This window comes from Amia ocellicauda, chromosome 9 (assembly GCF_036373705.1).
Source record: "Amia ocellicauda isolate fAmiCal2 chromosome 9, fAmiCal2.hap1, whole genome shotgun sequence".
Taxonomy (NCBI): Eukaryota; Metazoa; Chordata; class Actinopteri; order Amiiformes; family Amiidae; genus Amia; species Amia ocellicauda.
The window spans coordinates 20,798,205-20,813,888 of NC_089858.1; the positions used below are offsets into that span (position 1 = coordinate 20,798,205).

At 36.4% G+C, this 15,684-nt stretch overlaps 1 protein-coding gene across 1 annotated transcript; it reads right to left on the reverse strand.

Moving 5' to 3' along the window:
• Positions 1 to 91: 91 nt before the first annotated feature.
• On the reverse strand, positions 92 to 15,520 carry vps35 (VPS35 retromer complex component). The gene is made up of 17 exons (XM_066713696.1): positions 15,415 to 15,520; positions 13,284 to 13,382; positions 13,068 to 13,164; positions 12,680 to 12,803; positions 12,054 to 12,236; positions 9,109 to 9,322; positions 7,992 to 8,075; positions 7,778 to 7,887; positions 7,546 to 7,642; positions 7,287 to 7,435; positions 5,493 to 5,700; positions 3,895 to 4,050; positions 3,383 to 3,505; positions 2,898 to 3,077; positions 2,219 to 2,458; positions 1,836 to 1,979; positions 92 to 1,198 (listed from the first exon to the last, which is right to left on the reverse strand). Exons 1-17 carry the CDS (start codon positions 15,415 to 15,417, stop codon positions 1,019 to 1,021), a joined length of 2,391 nt encoding a protein of 796 aa, XP_066569793.1. The 5' UTR covers positions 15,418 to 15,520; the 3' UTR covers positions 92 to 1,018.
• Between the last annotated feature and the right edge of the window lie 164 nt (positions 15,521 to 15,684).

Consider the following 15,684-nt stretch of genomic DNA (forward strand, 5'->3'; position numbering starts at 1 on the left):
ATTATGCATCTAGGATATAGAACATGTAATTCACATAACTTAAACATTAGCCAGACTGCTGCAAAATAAATGTAAATTGTTGAAACTAATGTATGGTTAATAGCAATTTATTGTTTAATTGTGCAAATGTGATACTGATGATGCATTTTTTTTTACTGATTTACAATAAAGGTTATACATACATTATATAGATTGGAAGTCCAAATTAAAATAAAATAAACAAAACCAAAACAACCTTTTTTGGATTAAAGTTATGACCTTACTATATTTGCAGAAAAAGGTCTAGCTGGTGTATTTACTCCAGTTACAAATGGACCACACAGCTCTTACAGCACAAATCTTCTGTTCTTTACCAGTTTTTTTTTTTTTCCTTTTATGGTTTTTAAGTATCCATACATACATGCACTAATGTATTTTAACTTGGACAATACAGTTAGCAAACAATGTCTGCCTTAAATGAAGAATGCAATGAGATTTAATAAAGAAGTTCTCCCCAGAACATTTATATTTTGCAGTCGTCACTGTTCGTCACAGTAACACTAAAATGTGTATTTGCTGCCACCTTGGAATAACAATACAGTACAAGAAGGACAGAAGCAATACAGAACACAAATAAAAGGTTATTAGATCAAAACATTACCCTTCTACTTATTGGGATGAGCTTGATGGGCAAACATGTAAATCCATTACTCATGCTAGATTATGCCAGAATATCTTGGAATTAGTTTGTCATTGGCAGGGTGGGGCAGGGGATTGCAACACGTTTTTCATCTGCAGCCTTTTACTGGTGTGTTCTTAAAATGAAGGAATGCGGATGTGAGAGAAGTGCTAGTAAGTACAGTGGAAACCTTTTATTCCTGGCACCTTGTAAAGGCACGCTCTAGGAGTCTAACACTAGAGTGGCATGGCTAGTTCAAAAGAAAAGAAAAAAGAAAAAAATAATAGATGGGGCAAGGAAGGGCAGGGTTACCACTGGATGGAATAGTTTAATTAGTGCAGTTTGCCATTTCTCTTCCCTCTACAGAACCAGGCCTTCATAGATTGGCCCGTCAGCCTCAGGCGACTCTCTCCGCAGGCGCAGATGCTCCAGTGTGTTGTGAAAGTGTTTGTTTATTTGCTCCGTTTCCTCACTTGCCTCTAGGTTTGGAAGATCTTCTCTTATCTTCTGGATGAGCTGGTTTAGGACTTGAACGGTCACCTGAAGAATCAATCAACAATGCCCATGTTAAGCATAGTTCAACCTTCTTGCAACTTCCTTCACTGCTTCTACATCACAGCCAATTATTATTTTACCAAAATAAACTGCTTTATCCACACCTGTTAATTAGACCAGGCACTCAAAATATACAATACCTTATTGTACCTCTTTTCACTGAATTACTGACACCAGCAGCATGTGGTTAAATTCTGCTGCCCTTTTGTAAATGTCATCAACAGCCTCTGTTTCCTAGAGATTAATTTCAGCTCAATTACAAATTACTCCCAGGGAAAATGAAAAATGTGCAGGCAGCACTCCTTGTTGATTTCCTAATCGTCAACCAGGAACTCCCAGTACACCAGCATTGTCTTTGCTTAGCTTTGTACCATTTCAACTAGAATGCAGAGACTAACACCGTCCTTAAGATTCAGAACTAGATCCATCACACATTTCATCTGTATGATAATTCCCATAAAGCTCTCATCATAATAAAATGAGGTCTGGAGTCTGATTAATTATTCAACACTGGATTATTTTATTAAACTAAAGATAATAATGGATAGCCAGAATAATTAAACTTGAATTACAAAAAGTTGTGCATTTCCCCTTGACAAGACCTAAAACTGAAGAGCCTTACCGCATCATTTTCCTTTTCATAGAAATAGATGTATCTGTTGAGGATCTCAATGAAGAGCTGGACTTGCAATGAAGGATCCATGCACTGATTGGCTATCTTCAGTGCCTTCTTCAAGCACTCCATTACTCTCTTACCATCATGGATCTGAAAATGATAAAATACCACAACTTCATTCATATTTTTCAATTACACTATATACTTTGTTTATGCAAATGGTCATGAAAATTAAACACTTAAATGATGAACACAATCTCTTTTCCACTGGAGGACAAATAAAGCTTCAGGAAGTATTAATAACTATTTTATCAGATCAAATATATTTTATTTACATTTTCAATTTTCCTTTTCTCCAGGTAAAAATAAACGCAATTGATTCAACACACCTCTTCTCCATTCTTATCCGTGTTGCGACCAGACCAGAAGAGATGAGCACAGATGCTCACAGCACGGCACTGATCTGGTTTCTTCAAGAGTTTGGAGGCTGCCAGTGCACACTGTGTCCTTAAAGGTTCATGGTTCTCTTCACTGAAGCATTTCATCCGCTCAAATGTTCCAATTATCAGTGTGATTGCTGCCAGCTGGGCCTTAGAATCACTGATTTCATCCTCGTATAGAGAAAATGCCTGAGAAAAAATAAAAATGTCATGCATGTAAAAAGCGGCAAATCCCAATAGGACACCTCCATTTCCTTTGATCTGTTCACACCTTCAAAATTTACATTCTGACAGTTTGGATTGCGGAGTCATGATAATTATCAGGTGGATGTCGGAGAAGAAAACTGTATATTTACACCTATTAGGAAAGGTGTCATATTTGAGTTGGTGCAGAGGAGATTTAGGGGCACTAGTTGCATTTCTCCAACTCCAGGTGGAAGAATAAAACAAATCGAAATACATAAATATATATATATCTCAATAAAAAGAAAATGCTTAGACACACTGGGCCTTTGGAATAAGGACCAACATGATTATTTCTATAGTCAAAATATACAGTTTAATATTAGGTTTATTTTATAACAAATGTAAACAAATCTACTAGGCCCTGCTTGTTTGCCAGGTTTACCTGTGACATGAACTCATATGCCACCGTCTCGTGGTTCTCAAAGCCGATGTCCCCGGCTGCCAGAGCGCCCTGTAAGAAGAGCCTGAGGGGCAACTCTGCCAGCTCAGCCTTGATCAGAGCACTGATGGTCTGGTGGGCGAAGGAGAAGATCTTCTGACACTTCTTCTCCCACTTGTCATCCTGTGTGAAAAGCAGACCCTGAATGTCACTGCTGTCCATTACTTCTGTTGCTATTATAGCAGGGTGGGTAAGAATAATATAAATACATATATATTATATATACATGTGTGTGTGAGAAATTAAACTGTTAAACTGAAATTCATCATGCCATTTTGCTAGCATATTTTAGTTACAATATTTAACTGTTTTAAGGCGGACAATCTGAAGTAATTCTTATCAAATTACTGAGCAGACACCTTGATCCAAGACATTTAATTTAAGGTACTTTGTACATAAATGTGACAAAAACAAATAAAGAAACATACCACTTTGGAGTTTTCCTTGTAGCGGAAAGCCAACTGATAAGCGGCAAATACCAAAGGCGGTAGTGTGTATCGAATCCTCTGATTCCCACCAGCCCCAAAATGTTTTCTGGCTGTGTTTAAAATCTGAACAAGATCAAAGAAAGTAACTTCAGAAGATCAAAGCATATTAAAATTAAAAGCACAATCAAAGCAATAATAGTACATCTGGGGACTGACATTTTGTAAACGCTTAGATTCTATAAGATTGCTCGCTTGAAAAGAATGAATTATGGGTCTCATTTTAAGCCAAAAAAACCCCAACCTTTAGTAATGATTCATCGCCCAATACATTAAAGAGCCGTTTCAGACATAAAACAATAGTGTATGCATTTTCTAGTCTCTAAGCAACCGAAACATCAATAATTGCAACTGTGCCTCACAAATAAGATAATGCCACAGTGATGGCTGGCCCTTTACGGTTAAAACTCAACATCATTCAACCTTTAGGGGCAGAGACAATGAAGGCTGAGTACCAAATACTGCTGATCTGGGTCCTCAGAGTGCAGAAGATGAATGAATCTTCCAACAAGGCTCTGCTCCTCTGCAAAGTCTTCGGGGTCAGGGTCCTCCGCCGGCTGGTCTGGCTGGTCTTGGATTAGTGTCGACACCAGGTTTAGAATGGCGTCCACCTGGAGGTTTGGAAAGGCCCAGGGAAGCATGAGTAACTCAATTCAAAACAGGGTGTAGTAGTGTCTTACTTTTAATAATCTCTAATAGCATCATCTTCTATAGCTGGTTTCACAGACTTCTATGAACACTAATCTTGGATTACCCTTCTTAAAATAACATTGGATAGTCTAAGACCAGGGTTAATATTGGTGTGTAAAACAAGCTCCTAGAGCCCAGAGATGAAGATAAGAGGAGGAAATGTTAAAGGAAGCTTGCCTGACTAGCATAAACAGAGACAATAAAACCATGTGAAGGTCAGTGCTGGTTATGAAGATCACTCTGGGTTATGCAAGTGGCAATGACATTAAGTGGACTTCCAGTCAATATCTGGTTCAATATGGTCAATTAAAATATGAGAGAAAAAAAAAAAAAACATGAATATGGGAGATTCCTCATATTCTTCCATCAGCAAGACATATTGTGAGGAGAGAGGAAGAGTTTATTGAACTAAATATTTTCTCTTTGCATCACTTGAATTGTGTTTTTGTTGTTTTTCACCTTTTCACACAGTCAGCTTAGTTAATACTCAAGTGGGGCAATACAACAAAGAATAAATAAATTAAGGTCATGTAGTTTGTTTTGGAATGAGGCCAAATAACTAATTTCAGGCCTACAGTTGGACCAGAAGCCTTCCCATCACTCACAAATTTGTGGGCAATTGCCCAATTAACATTAAATCACCTCTCCGACAGCCTGTCAGAAATGGGAAAACTGCAACAAAAAAAACTGAAGATGCTTTAGGCAGACAGCATTGCCATGGTCACCATATGCCAGAGATCCTCCAGCATTTAAGTCAAGTACTGCTACAAATGTATGGTGACATTTACGGTTTAAGGCCACGTCTACAGGAAAAGATTACTAGACTGAATCATGAAAAGTGAGACAAGTGCTTCCCGCAGTTCTTCACACTTATTTTATCATGACAATACATATGAAAAACAATTCTAATAAGATGCTGGTGCAAAAAACAACCAATGCAGAGCTATTCACACTATTATAAGTCATAGCAGACAATGGAAGATAAACAGGCAAGTGGATTTTGCCTAGGTTAGTAGTTTAGCTCCTTTATTGTCAAGAATACATTTAAATAACTTATGATGTTAATTCATCTTGTAAGATCAAACTCAATAAAATGACATGCTATAAATTAATCATGATACGAAGATCAATAATTACATCATGGTAGTCCTCTTCACATGAGCCTTGAAAACTAAGCCTCAGGTGAGTATCAACAAAGCATTTGCATGAACAACATATGTAGCTACAGTAAATGATAAATATGCTCCACTCTCAAGTATAACAAAGTGAAATGCTCAGAAAAGCATACAGAACTCCAATCTAAATGGGCACTTTAAATGGCACATCAAAAACATTCAGAGGGAAATAGGATTAAAAAACCAACCTGCTCCTGTGCTATAATTTCCGTGTTGTAGTCCAGAGTATTGCTCAGTACATAGCAGCTCATGCTTTTCCGAGACTCATAATCAAAGTACTCAAACAGAGGGTGAAAATGTTTGAGCTTCAGCACTGTCAGAATGTTGTTGTAGGTGTCGACTGGGATCTTTAATAGTCTTGTCAGCTCCTTTGAGACTGCGCTGCTCGTTGCAATACTTGACAGAAAAAAAAAAAAATCTGTTAGGACCCTTGAAATTCACAGGTGTAACAAGATAAACTAATCTCAGTAGTACTACACACACATCACATGTGAATACAAGGTTTTTGGGGTGTATTTGATACAATAATTGTTTGTAAGTACATTTTAAAAGTAGCACTGTACAAACTAACAGGACCACGCCCAAAGTGTTTTGCAGGAAATAAAGTCCACCTACAATTCCCAAATGTTGTTCATGTGGTGAGAAAAAAATTAATATATACACATCTATTTACTATTCCTAACTTCACTCATTAGATTCACACTACCTTCTGAAAGGGTTCTTTCAGAAAATTAGGGGTTCCGTTTTGGTAATGAAGTGTTGACTTGACATGACTACTTCGTTTTCAATTAAACTGAAATATTCTAGGAAGAAAAAAAGATTGCCAGGAATTGAAAAGGGGAAGCAAATCCATATTGCACCATGTCTTTTGGTCCATTAATAAAACACTACGTCACAACTATGATCATTAGCAAGAATATTAAATAAGACAAAGGATAGTTACCATGGCCACTATAGCATTAGTTATCTTTGAAGATATATTGTACATTCTTCTGTAGTTTTTCAAGTTCCAAATCTGAGTTAAGGACAAGTTAGAAATATCTATAATTCAGATTTCAAAAAGAGCACCTCAAACCAAGACAGATTGTTTGATGCTGGTTTCCAGCATTTTGACCCCAGCAGTAAATGTATAATGATAATCATCAGCATCATCTTTGGATTAGATGGATTGCTTCTTTACCATTACTGAAAAACTGAGGGCTATGTATCAAAATACCACAGGAGTGGAGGAAAGTGTTCCGTTTCACATTCCAAAACCAAACCTCGAACCCTAGATCACAAGTAAATTTAAATGAGATTATTAACAATTAAAGGCCTTTTCATCATGATTATCATTACTTAAATAGGACTTCAAATTTGCTCGAACACTCTCAAATTCCTTTTAAAGTTTCTACCAAATCTATGAATTTTGAGAGATAAACATGGACAGAATCACAGCTATCTATATCTGTGATTTTTCATTTTGAGGAAAGAAACTCTTGATAAGAAATGTGCTGAAGAGTTTAATTTGATAGGTCAGCCTATTGGTGTCTTCTTTTAATAAATCACAGTTCAATACTGCTGTATATTCCGTTGTAACATGTCTTGTGTTTTATAAAAAATGAAAAAAAAAAAAAAAAAAAAAAAATAGCCGGTTGCTTGTCAAGCTTTTGAAGTCTATCTATTATGGAGAAGTGTTTCTATTTATTGCATTAGATGCAGTCTTTCTAAAACCACTTAAGAGCACATAAATCTGCTTTGAAGCAACCAAATCCCAAGAGGGAAGTGCATTAATTTACATTTTTATGAAAAAAAATGTAGCCACAGACTGACAGCTCATGCTCATTTTGTGTTTTGTTTTTTAACTTATGTTTTAATCATGTTAATTTATATATGAATTTTACACCTTTAACTACAAAGTAAAGCTTTCTTAATAGCAGAAATAAAAATGATTAACATATCAGGTTACCAAGAAATATCAAAGGCTGTAGCTTTATACTTACTGTTCAAGGTTTAATTTGTTAAAGATTTCAACAGTAGTCTCCAAGACTTTGTCCACATAGTCTACTCGGTCAGGATAGCATTTCATTGCCAGGTTGATGAGGGACACTTGCAATGAAACTACATCCTCTGAAGGCATGTCCTGCCGTGACTGAAAAATCACAAAAATGATTCAATTTAATTTCAATTGATGGGGAGGAAAAAATACATTTTGAAAAAGTTTTTTTTTAATAAACAGATAATGCAGGAATGTTAAATTACCTGTATAACTGTAGCTACTTGCTGTGAGAAAATATCAAACAGTTTAATATCTGCTGGAATACCAGGGCCATCCTCCCTGTGAGCAAACAAAGCAAGCCTGGAAACAAAACATGAAACAAAAATAATTTAAGGGGGATGTGACAAGAAAATTAATAGTTTTTTTGTTTTGTTAAAGGATTTTATATCTTTCATAATTAACCTTACATACATAATTTGCACTCATTTTATTTACCTGTCAATCAGCGCAATGATAATGTTTTTGACATTCACATGCTGGTGCAGCTCAGCACAGGCACGCAGGAAAGGATTGAGAGTCTGCAGGTGAAACTCATCAGGAAAGACCTGAGGGGGAGATAGAAACAAAATATTAAAAGTACAGTTGGTAACATTCAATAACTTCAAAAGGGTTAATTATTGTATGCCCCTAAATCCGAAAGCTCAATTACCTGAATAATACATTCCATGAGGTATTCCTGAGCCAGGGCATCTCTGCAATTGACTACCTGCTCCAAGATCCCTGGCAGCACAATCTGAAATGAATAACAGCAGATTTGGTTGCTTCATAATATATTCCTACAAAACAGTATTCTGAGTAGCAAACTTATTTCTTAATATTTAATTAAATAAACCGTTAAAATGTGGGCAAGTATTTTAAACTTCTAGCTATTAATTTGCATGCATATTACATTAACCAATTTATTTTACACTAGAATGCCTTAATCGGAAATGTACAAATCTGAAGGTTTTTATGTTCAGTTCTGGAGAAACCTGCTCAAGCAAGAAGATAATTGCCATCATTACTCAGCAGAGCACCCTTCACTTAACTACACACTTCGTACTCATGAAGCGCGATACCAATTTCTAAACTTCTCTAGATATTCCAAAGTACTGACAGATAAACTGGTCGTAGAAGGTTAGGGCCAAGAAAGTCTCTTCTGCGAACCCAAAATAAGCCCAACTAGAGCATAATTGTTACATATTAACATATTCTCTGTATTATTAAGTGCCCTTGATCATGTTGACAACTGTTCATAAATAAATAAATACATGCATACATAAATAAATAAATAAAATAAATGTCATCAAGGCTTAAATTCAACCAGCCAAAGCAGTTTGCATATCAAAGTAGGCATTTTGTATCTCAAGAGGTTTACACTCTTGACAAAGGCTCTTCTGAAGCCTGAAGCCCAATAACACTCCGTTTCCATTCAGATCCACTGTGTACACTTTACAATTAATGGTAACATCGAAAGCCTCTCTAATTTTGTGCTGTATTTTTTTGGTCTTTTCATAGGATATAATGGATACTCCAGTTGCACATTGTTTCGATTCAGCTTAATTAGCCACTTCTGCATTTTGCTTAGGCACACCATGATTTGTAAAGCAGTGAGCCAATTAAGTCTAATTAAAAAGACATCTAAATGAAATCTGATAGCTTAAATACCAAAGTCTGATGAATTTCTGAAAGATTTTGATTGAAAATATATATTTAAAGTGCTTTTCAGAAGAGCTACCAAAAGGACTGACATTTTCTTCTATTCTCCCAAAGACTCAAGGTGGTACCTGTTTGTATTTCTCCACATTGACTCCCTCCAGCTGGCTCAGACGAACCAGGTTGGTCCCAACGAGAATTCTCAGCTCCTGACGCTCCCGCTCTCTCTTCTCTCGGTCTCGGCTGTGTCCCTGGTGCTGCATTCGAACCCAGAGCTTGTTCATCTCCGCAAAGTTCAGGAGCACAAAGTCCATCGAGTCATTAATGTCTCCAGTGGTCTCCTCTCTGCAGAACGCAACAAAAAGCAGAAAGACTTGACACTGCTTCCCATCATATTTGATAAGATACAAAGCCCATTATTAGCCTCAACGATACTCTGAACCCCAAACCTGGTCAAGACCAACATTTGAAGTTAAACCAAATCACAAACTACATTTGTCTTAAGTTGAAACAGAACACAAACATGAAGAAATGTCTACGTCTACTGGGGAATTCAATTTAGAGTAATTTTAAAGAGTGTTTGAGTAATTCATTGACATGAGTTGCGCTTGACATGTTACTTTTTACAATAGAATGTTGTTGCCTTAGAGCTTGGAATTAAAATGCATAACAAAAAAAAAAGATCCACACATCCCACCCCATAGCTTCCAAGTGAATAAAAATATTATAGAAAATGAATTAAAAATAAAAACTTAAATAGCTTGGCTGGATAACTGACCTCTTGGAAATAGCAAAGTATACAATTGACCTTGAGGAAAACCTGCCACCCTCTTAAGAAAGCTCAAACTGGGATGGAAGTTCAGCATGACAATGACCCAAAGCACACAGCTAAAACTACACTGGAGAGCCTAAGGAATAAAAAGATGAATGTCCTTGAGTGGCCCTGTCAGAGCCCTGACCTAAATCCAATCGAACATCCATGGCATGACTTGAAGATTGCAGTTTATCAACGCTCCCAAAGGAACGTGACAGAGCTTGAACAGTTTTGTAAAGAATAAAGCCCGGGACACACCAGTGCGTCGTGTCGCTTCACCTTGCATCAATTTTTAATATAATGGATGTCTATGGACTCAGACACATCAGCGCGTCGCGACGTGTCTGGGTCGTCACATCAAGATTTCGGGCATCATGTCAAGATTTCTCCCAGAGGAATTTCTGACACAACACTTGAGACGTGTGGCTCTCAACCAATGGCAGTCCAATTATAGTGGTGACATCACTCAATGTTGTACATTATGGCACAGATGTATTAAGTAGTTTATAATAATAATAATATTATTATTAACTGGTCTTCGAAGTTGCCTATGGGGTTTGAATCCAACGTCTCCTTCATATTAGAAGAGGAAGTTGATCCATATAGCCTACGACCCCGTAGCTGAAGCTTTCTAATATAATAATAATAATAAATAAAAAATTGCTGGTTCAATGGGGAAATCGAATTAATACATTTCCATTTTCAAATGTTTATCTTCGGTTTTGCAAGTCTAAAAGCGCTGTTATTCACCGAAGCACATTTAGTAGGACATCTACATTAAATCACAAGAAATCGTATGCATTAGTTATCAATAGCCTATTGAGATTTCTAATCTGAAAATGTCTATTACATACACACACACACACAGTACATATATTACAGTAGTTGTCCTTCAAAAGTGTCGGTCTCTACGGTGCTGTTTGCTGCAGGTCGATCTGTCCCATGCAATCCAAGCTGTTGCTCAGTATTTCTTCCGAGTTACTCGGAAAAACGTGCAACCTTTTCTCTGGACTCCACCGCGTTTGTTGTCAATTTTAAAGTCTGAACTTTGCATTGTTAATTTTCCTTTTAACTTGATCAGGCGAGTGACTGATAGCCATCGAAAGAAGCCTTCTGTGATCGCTTCTATACTTATATCCTCATACAATTCCTTCGGTTTCCTTTTTAACTTTTCCTTCCATCCACATTGTAAACAGTGCTTTAATTTCTGCATTGTGCCAGTTACCTCCAAAGCCAGCATTTGTAATTGTACTGCTCAGCATTTCGGATTGCACAGTAAACAGCTGGTCTCGTTTTAAAATGCATTGATTTGAATGGAAACCTGCTTCAGTTAAATTTATATCGTTTTAATGCAAAATTCGGATAAGTGAATAAAGTTACATGGTCCTATTCACAATTTCACAATGCAATTTAAACCAGAAAATTGCATACTGTTACATTTCAGACTTCAATCATACTTCAAAGAAAAAACAATAGCAAGTTTACCAGCTACACACTTTTATTTTCATTGACTGAGTAGTTTGACCTGTTTACATTATAACTCATTACTTAGCCTATACTTATATATATATATATATAAGATATGAGCTAGCGAAATGTATCTGCACATTTAAGGCTATAGATCGATATAACATTCAAACAATATAGAGAAAATACTGTTTGTCTTGTCTTGATTGGCTTTTTTGGTGCCTGTATTTACGTCTGCTTTGGCGAGAAGCGGCATCTCCTTTGAATCAGACACACAAGTCTCTGGGGGCGTGGCTTGAGTTGCGTCACGCACTGACGCTTTCCACCCGGCCCAGGGCCTGGCGCGTTCACATTTACATTTAGATCGTCTCAAAAGATTTAGGCCGGGTCAAAAAGCTGGACTAATTTTCACCCAGCCCAGGGCAGCCCTAAAACTATGAACCCATTCGCATTTGAATTAAGGCGGCCCTGGGACGGCCTAAATCTCATATGTGAATGGGGTCTATACTTAATATATATTCCCTCTACACACCCATCGGAGTTTATACCTTATTAAACTGTATTAACTCACTTATTAACAAGTGAGGAGTATGGTGTGCAGATAAGTGGATTTTTTTTGTATTAATTAAACTCTGAGGCAGAGTTATTAGTATCATCATCATCTGCAGAACCCTTCCCCATTCAGTGGAAGATGCAATTGTGTAACCAATTAAGTTTGCATGTGGCTAAGACAGCTGTCTAAACACGGCGAAACACTTAAAGAAAAAAAGAAAAAAGGCTGAAATACAGTCTTACTCAGGCTGTTCCCCGTCATCTGGCAGAATGTTTCTAGTGCACTGGAGAAGGTAGTTTCTGAGGAAAAGCCCACGCAGTGGATGCTGTACTCCTCTGCACATTTCTACCAAGTCCTTCAGGATATCCTTCCGAGACTGTGGAAATGACCTCACATACACCACACCCACAGTAATCAGCAAGTACCTAAAACCAAAAAAAGCAATTTGAAACAAGGTGACAAACACACAAGCTAAGGAAAAAAATACAGTGTCGAATTTTCACTAATAAGACAAACTGTGCATTCAAATTTAAATCTCCATTGTATTTGCTTGAAGTGCAATCTCCTGGGCTTTTACCAGTTTTTTTAATTTGTATTATTTTTTTTTTTTTAATTAGTTCATGCATCTCTAAAATAAATAAATAAACCTTTTATAAAACACACAAATTAATTCAAGATGATCAGTACCAGATAACAAATGTATGATAATTCCACCTTTAAAAAATGTTCTCCCAAGACACCATGACACTCGAGCGTTATTTGTTACTTTTCAGACTCATGTGAATGAGGACTTCCACTAGGGACAGGGGAACTTGTTTGCTATATGACATTGTGGAGAAGGAGAACACTACAGGGACTGAGTACTCACAGCCTTGGGATAATATTTCCTGCGTATTGGACAAGCTCATACAGATCTGCCACCTTCCTGCCCTTAGCAAACTCATCAGTCAAGTAGACCTCAAGGTAATGTAGCTCATCAGAAATGGCCATATCTATATTAGGAGTTAAGTTAAATGTGGCATTTCAGACAAACAAAACATTTATCTTCACAAATATGGTCACAGAGTAGTCTACATAATGATCATGATCAGTCCAGTTCAAGAATTTGAGATGCTGCTGTTTGTTGTTTTTATACCCTTTTCAATGAAATTATTTTCAGCTATACCCAAAGTGATTTCCAAATTTTAAAAAAGAGCATACAGTGCACATAATTTAAGATGATGTATATATTTTTTAAGTATGCGTTAAAAGGATACAGAGTTCATAATAACTCTTTGGAGATAGCATTGAAGTCCTCAGCTCACCAAGCATATTGGAGGCATGTTTCAGGGCATCCATGAGCTTATTCTTGTCCTACAAGTTGAAAAAGAACACAAATCAAATACAAATGAACCACCTATTATTGTTCTTAAATACATACTGTACATCCCTTAAAGTATGACAGATACAACAAGAGATTAAAATATTCTCACCAGGCAGCGCTTCATTTGAAATGACTGAACCTTAACAGCCTGAACTGCTTCATCAAGAAGCTTTTCCTGGTCATCCTGAGGAGTCTGCTGTGTGGTAGGCTAAAACAAAGCACAGAGACACGGTTAGCGAGAAATTACTTTGAACACACTTGGTAGCGAAGTGAATGCCAGTTAGAACCGATTATCTCATTTATCCTGTGCTAAGGGCAGAATCACCGCAGTTCTGTTATCATTCATATAAATCACAACTGATTTCTCATGTCATGGGAGAGGTTAACGAAGGTTTTCAAAACAAAAGTCTCCTGGAATAATAATCCATTTTGCCCCTCTAATGAGTCTGAATGAAGAAGAAGAAGAAAAAAAAAAAGACAACACTACACACACATGAAACACTAACAATACTTCGAAAGCACAATGTTAAAGATTCAGGAGAAATTAAAATTCACAATACAATATACCCCTGACCTAACATCATATTTCCCAAATTTTAATCCCAAATAACTCTTAAACTTCTTAACTTTCTAGTTCTGGAATGCAGTTTTTGCTACAAGAGAGAACACAGGGAAGAAAAAAAAAAAAAAAAAAACTCCAATAGTACCATATAATATGTGGTTTAGTTCAGTCTAGTGTTATGAAAAAAAATCAATAGTGTGCACAACATCTCTCTCTCTCATATATATATCTATATATATATATATAATTTTTTTTTATATTTTTTTAAAGTATATACAGGCGCTAAACAATAGTTGTCTGGTTGCGTTGTTTCCAATCTGGGGTGCCTTGTCCCGGGAATTTAAAATAAAAACAATATCTAACTGCGACAAATCACAGAAGATGAGTAACAGCAACTCCCATGGAATAGTCCAAATCTGTATACCTTTATTCTTGCACTTTCATCTTTCAAAAGATCAGCAAACAACAATGTTGACGTGTTTCAACAGTTCGATTTAATCAGAACATGTTAGATATTATTTTTATATATATATATATATATATACACACACACACACACACACACACACACCTCCGTATTCCAGGTTCTATACAAAATAACTGGCATGTCACTGAATAATACTGTACATATTTAACACAAATCGGGATGATAAACTATTGTAAAACAATAGTGATTGTACAGTTAGCCTGCTAAGGTCAATTATATGGGTATTTGTATTGCAGGCAGAATATACATATACATACTATGTTGTATTCAATAATTAAATATGATTATAATGTGCTTTACATAAAAATAACTGATCAACAAAATGTACTGTCCATGTATTTTGTAAGCATAAGCATAAAACAAAAGTCACACATATAGAAATGTATGGTAAATATAAGATACATAGCAGAAGGAATACAAATTTAGGGAAGGAAAACCAACAATGCGAAAGCAAGGACAACAAATCTAACCTCTCATGTAATTTATAAATGATCAAACAATCATGTATGTAAAAGTTTCACTGTCCACTGGTGGGTTGTTCAATCAAACATACTATTTTAAATAAGTTAATAACAAAAATGTGGGTCTGTATATTTTGAAATAGATTATTGTTTAAATTAGAACTAATAATCGTTTCTTGTTTGTTTACCCTCATTCAGTAACTTACAGATGACTTACAGTTAAACACATAACAATTCATAGACAAATACGACTGTTTACACTAAATTAATATGAATGTTTAGAAATCTATGACAGCAGTGTAAATATCAAAATAAAGTTCAGTTTCCTCCCTTGTACGTGCCTTATCTTAACTAAACAGGTAGCTAATTGGTTATTTCCAGGACATTTGAGAAGATATGTAAAGATAATTTCCGTTTATGATGAGTTCATCATGTCAGAATGTGGAAATGAAGGACACGATGTATCGAAAAAATGTAAAAGTATTCACTTGAGCCTGAAAACGAACGAGTGTGTGATATAGTACAATTCTGACATACATGCAGGGGAAAAAAAACACCAGGCCTAGGCCTTTGCACCACCCACCCGTGCATGTAAAACATTTTCGGAGCCTTTTTTGGGTGAATATTGCTGTCAAGCACGCTGGGTATATACAACATGAGCGATGCAACTGCAATGTATTTTAAGTTATGGAATATAAAATATAAGAACTGCAATAATATTGACACTTACCATGATTACCAATTCACTTTCAGGAAACACTACCCCCTTTCAGCGGTCCTTATCATGTGACTACTGTCAGCTAACCCTGTGACCCCCCACCCTCTCTCCCCTAGGACTGCCCTTATTGGATAAACCAGGAACTCTATAAAGACAGCGCTCTCATTGGTTGTGTGTAATGTGATTGACAGCTAAAGCAGCTAATCATAAAGCTACAGAGAGGAAGTACACGTTATGTTATGTTATGTTGTGTTGCAAAACCCAGATTTACCGCAGCAATGC

What these genes read in the sequence shown, in the direction of transcription:
- vps35 (XM_066713696.1), bottom strand. An exon ending in ATCATTGCGCTGATTGACAG is followed by an intron (nt 7,643 to 7,777) that starts GTAAATAAAATG and finishes TTTTGTTTCCAG; the next exon opens with GCTTGCTTTGTTTGCTCACA. An exon ending in AAGTAGCTACAGTTATACAG is followed by an intron (nt 7,436 to 7,545) that starts GTAATTTAACAT and finishes GTGATTTTTCAG; the next exon opens with TCACGGCAGGACATGCCTTC.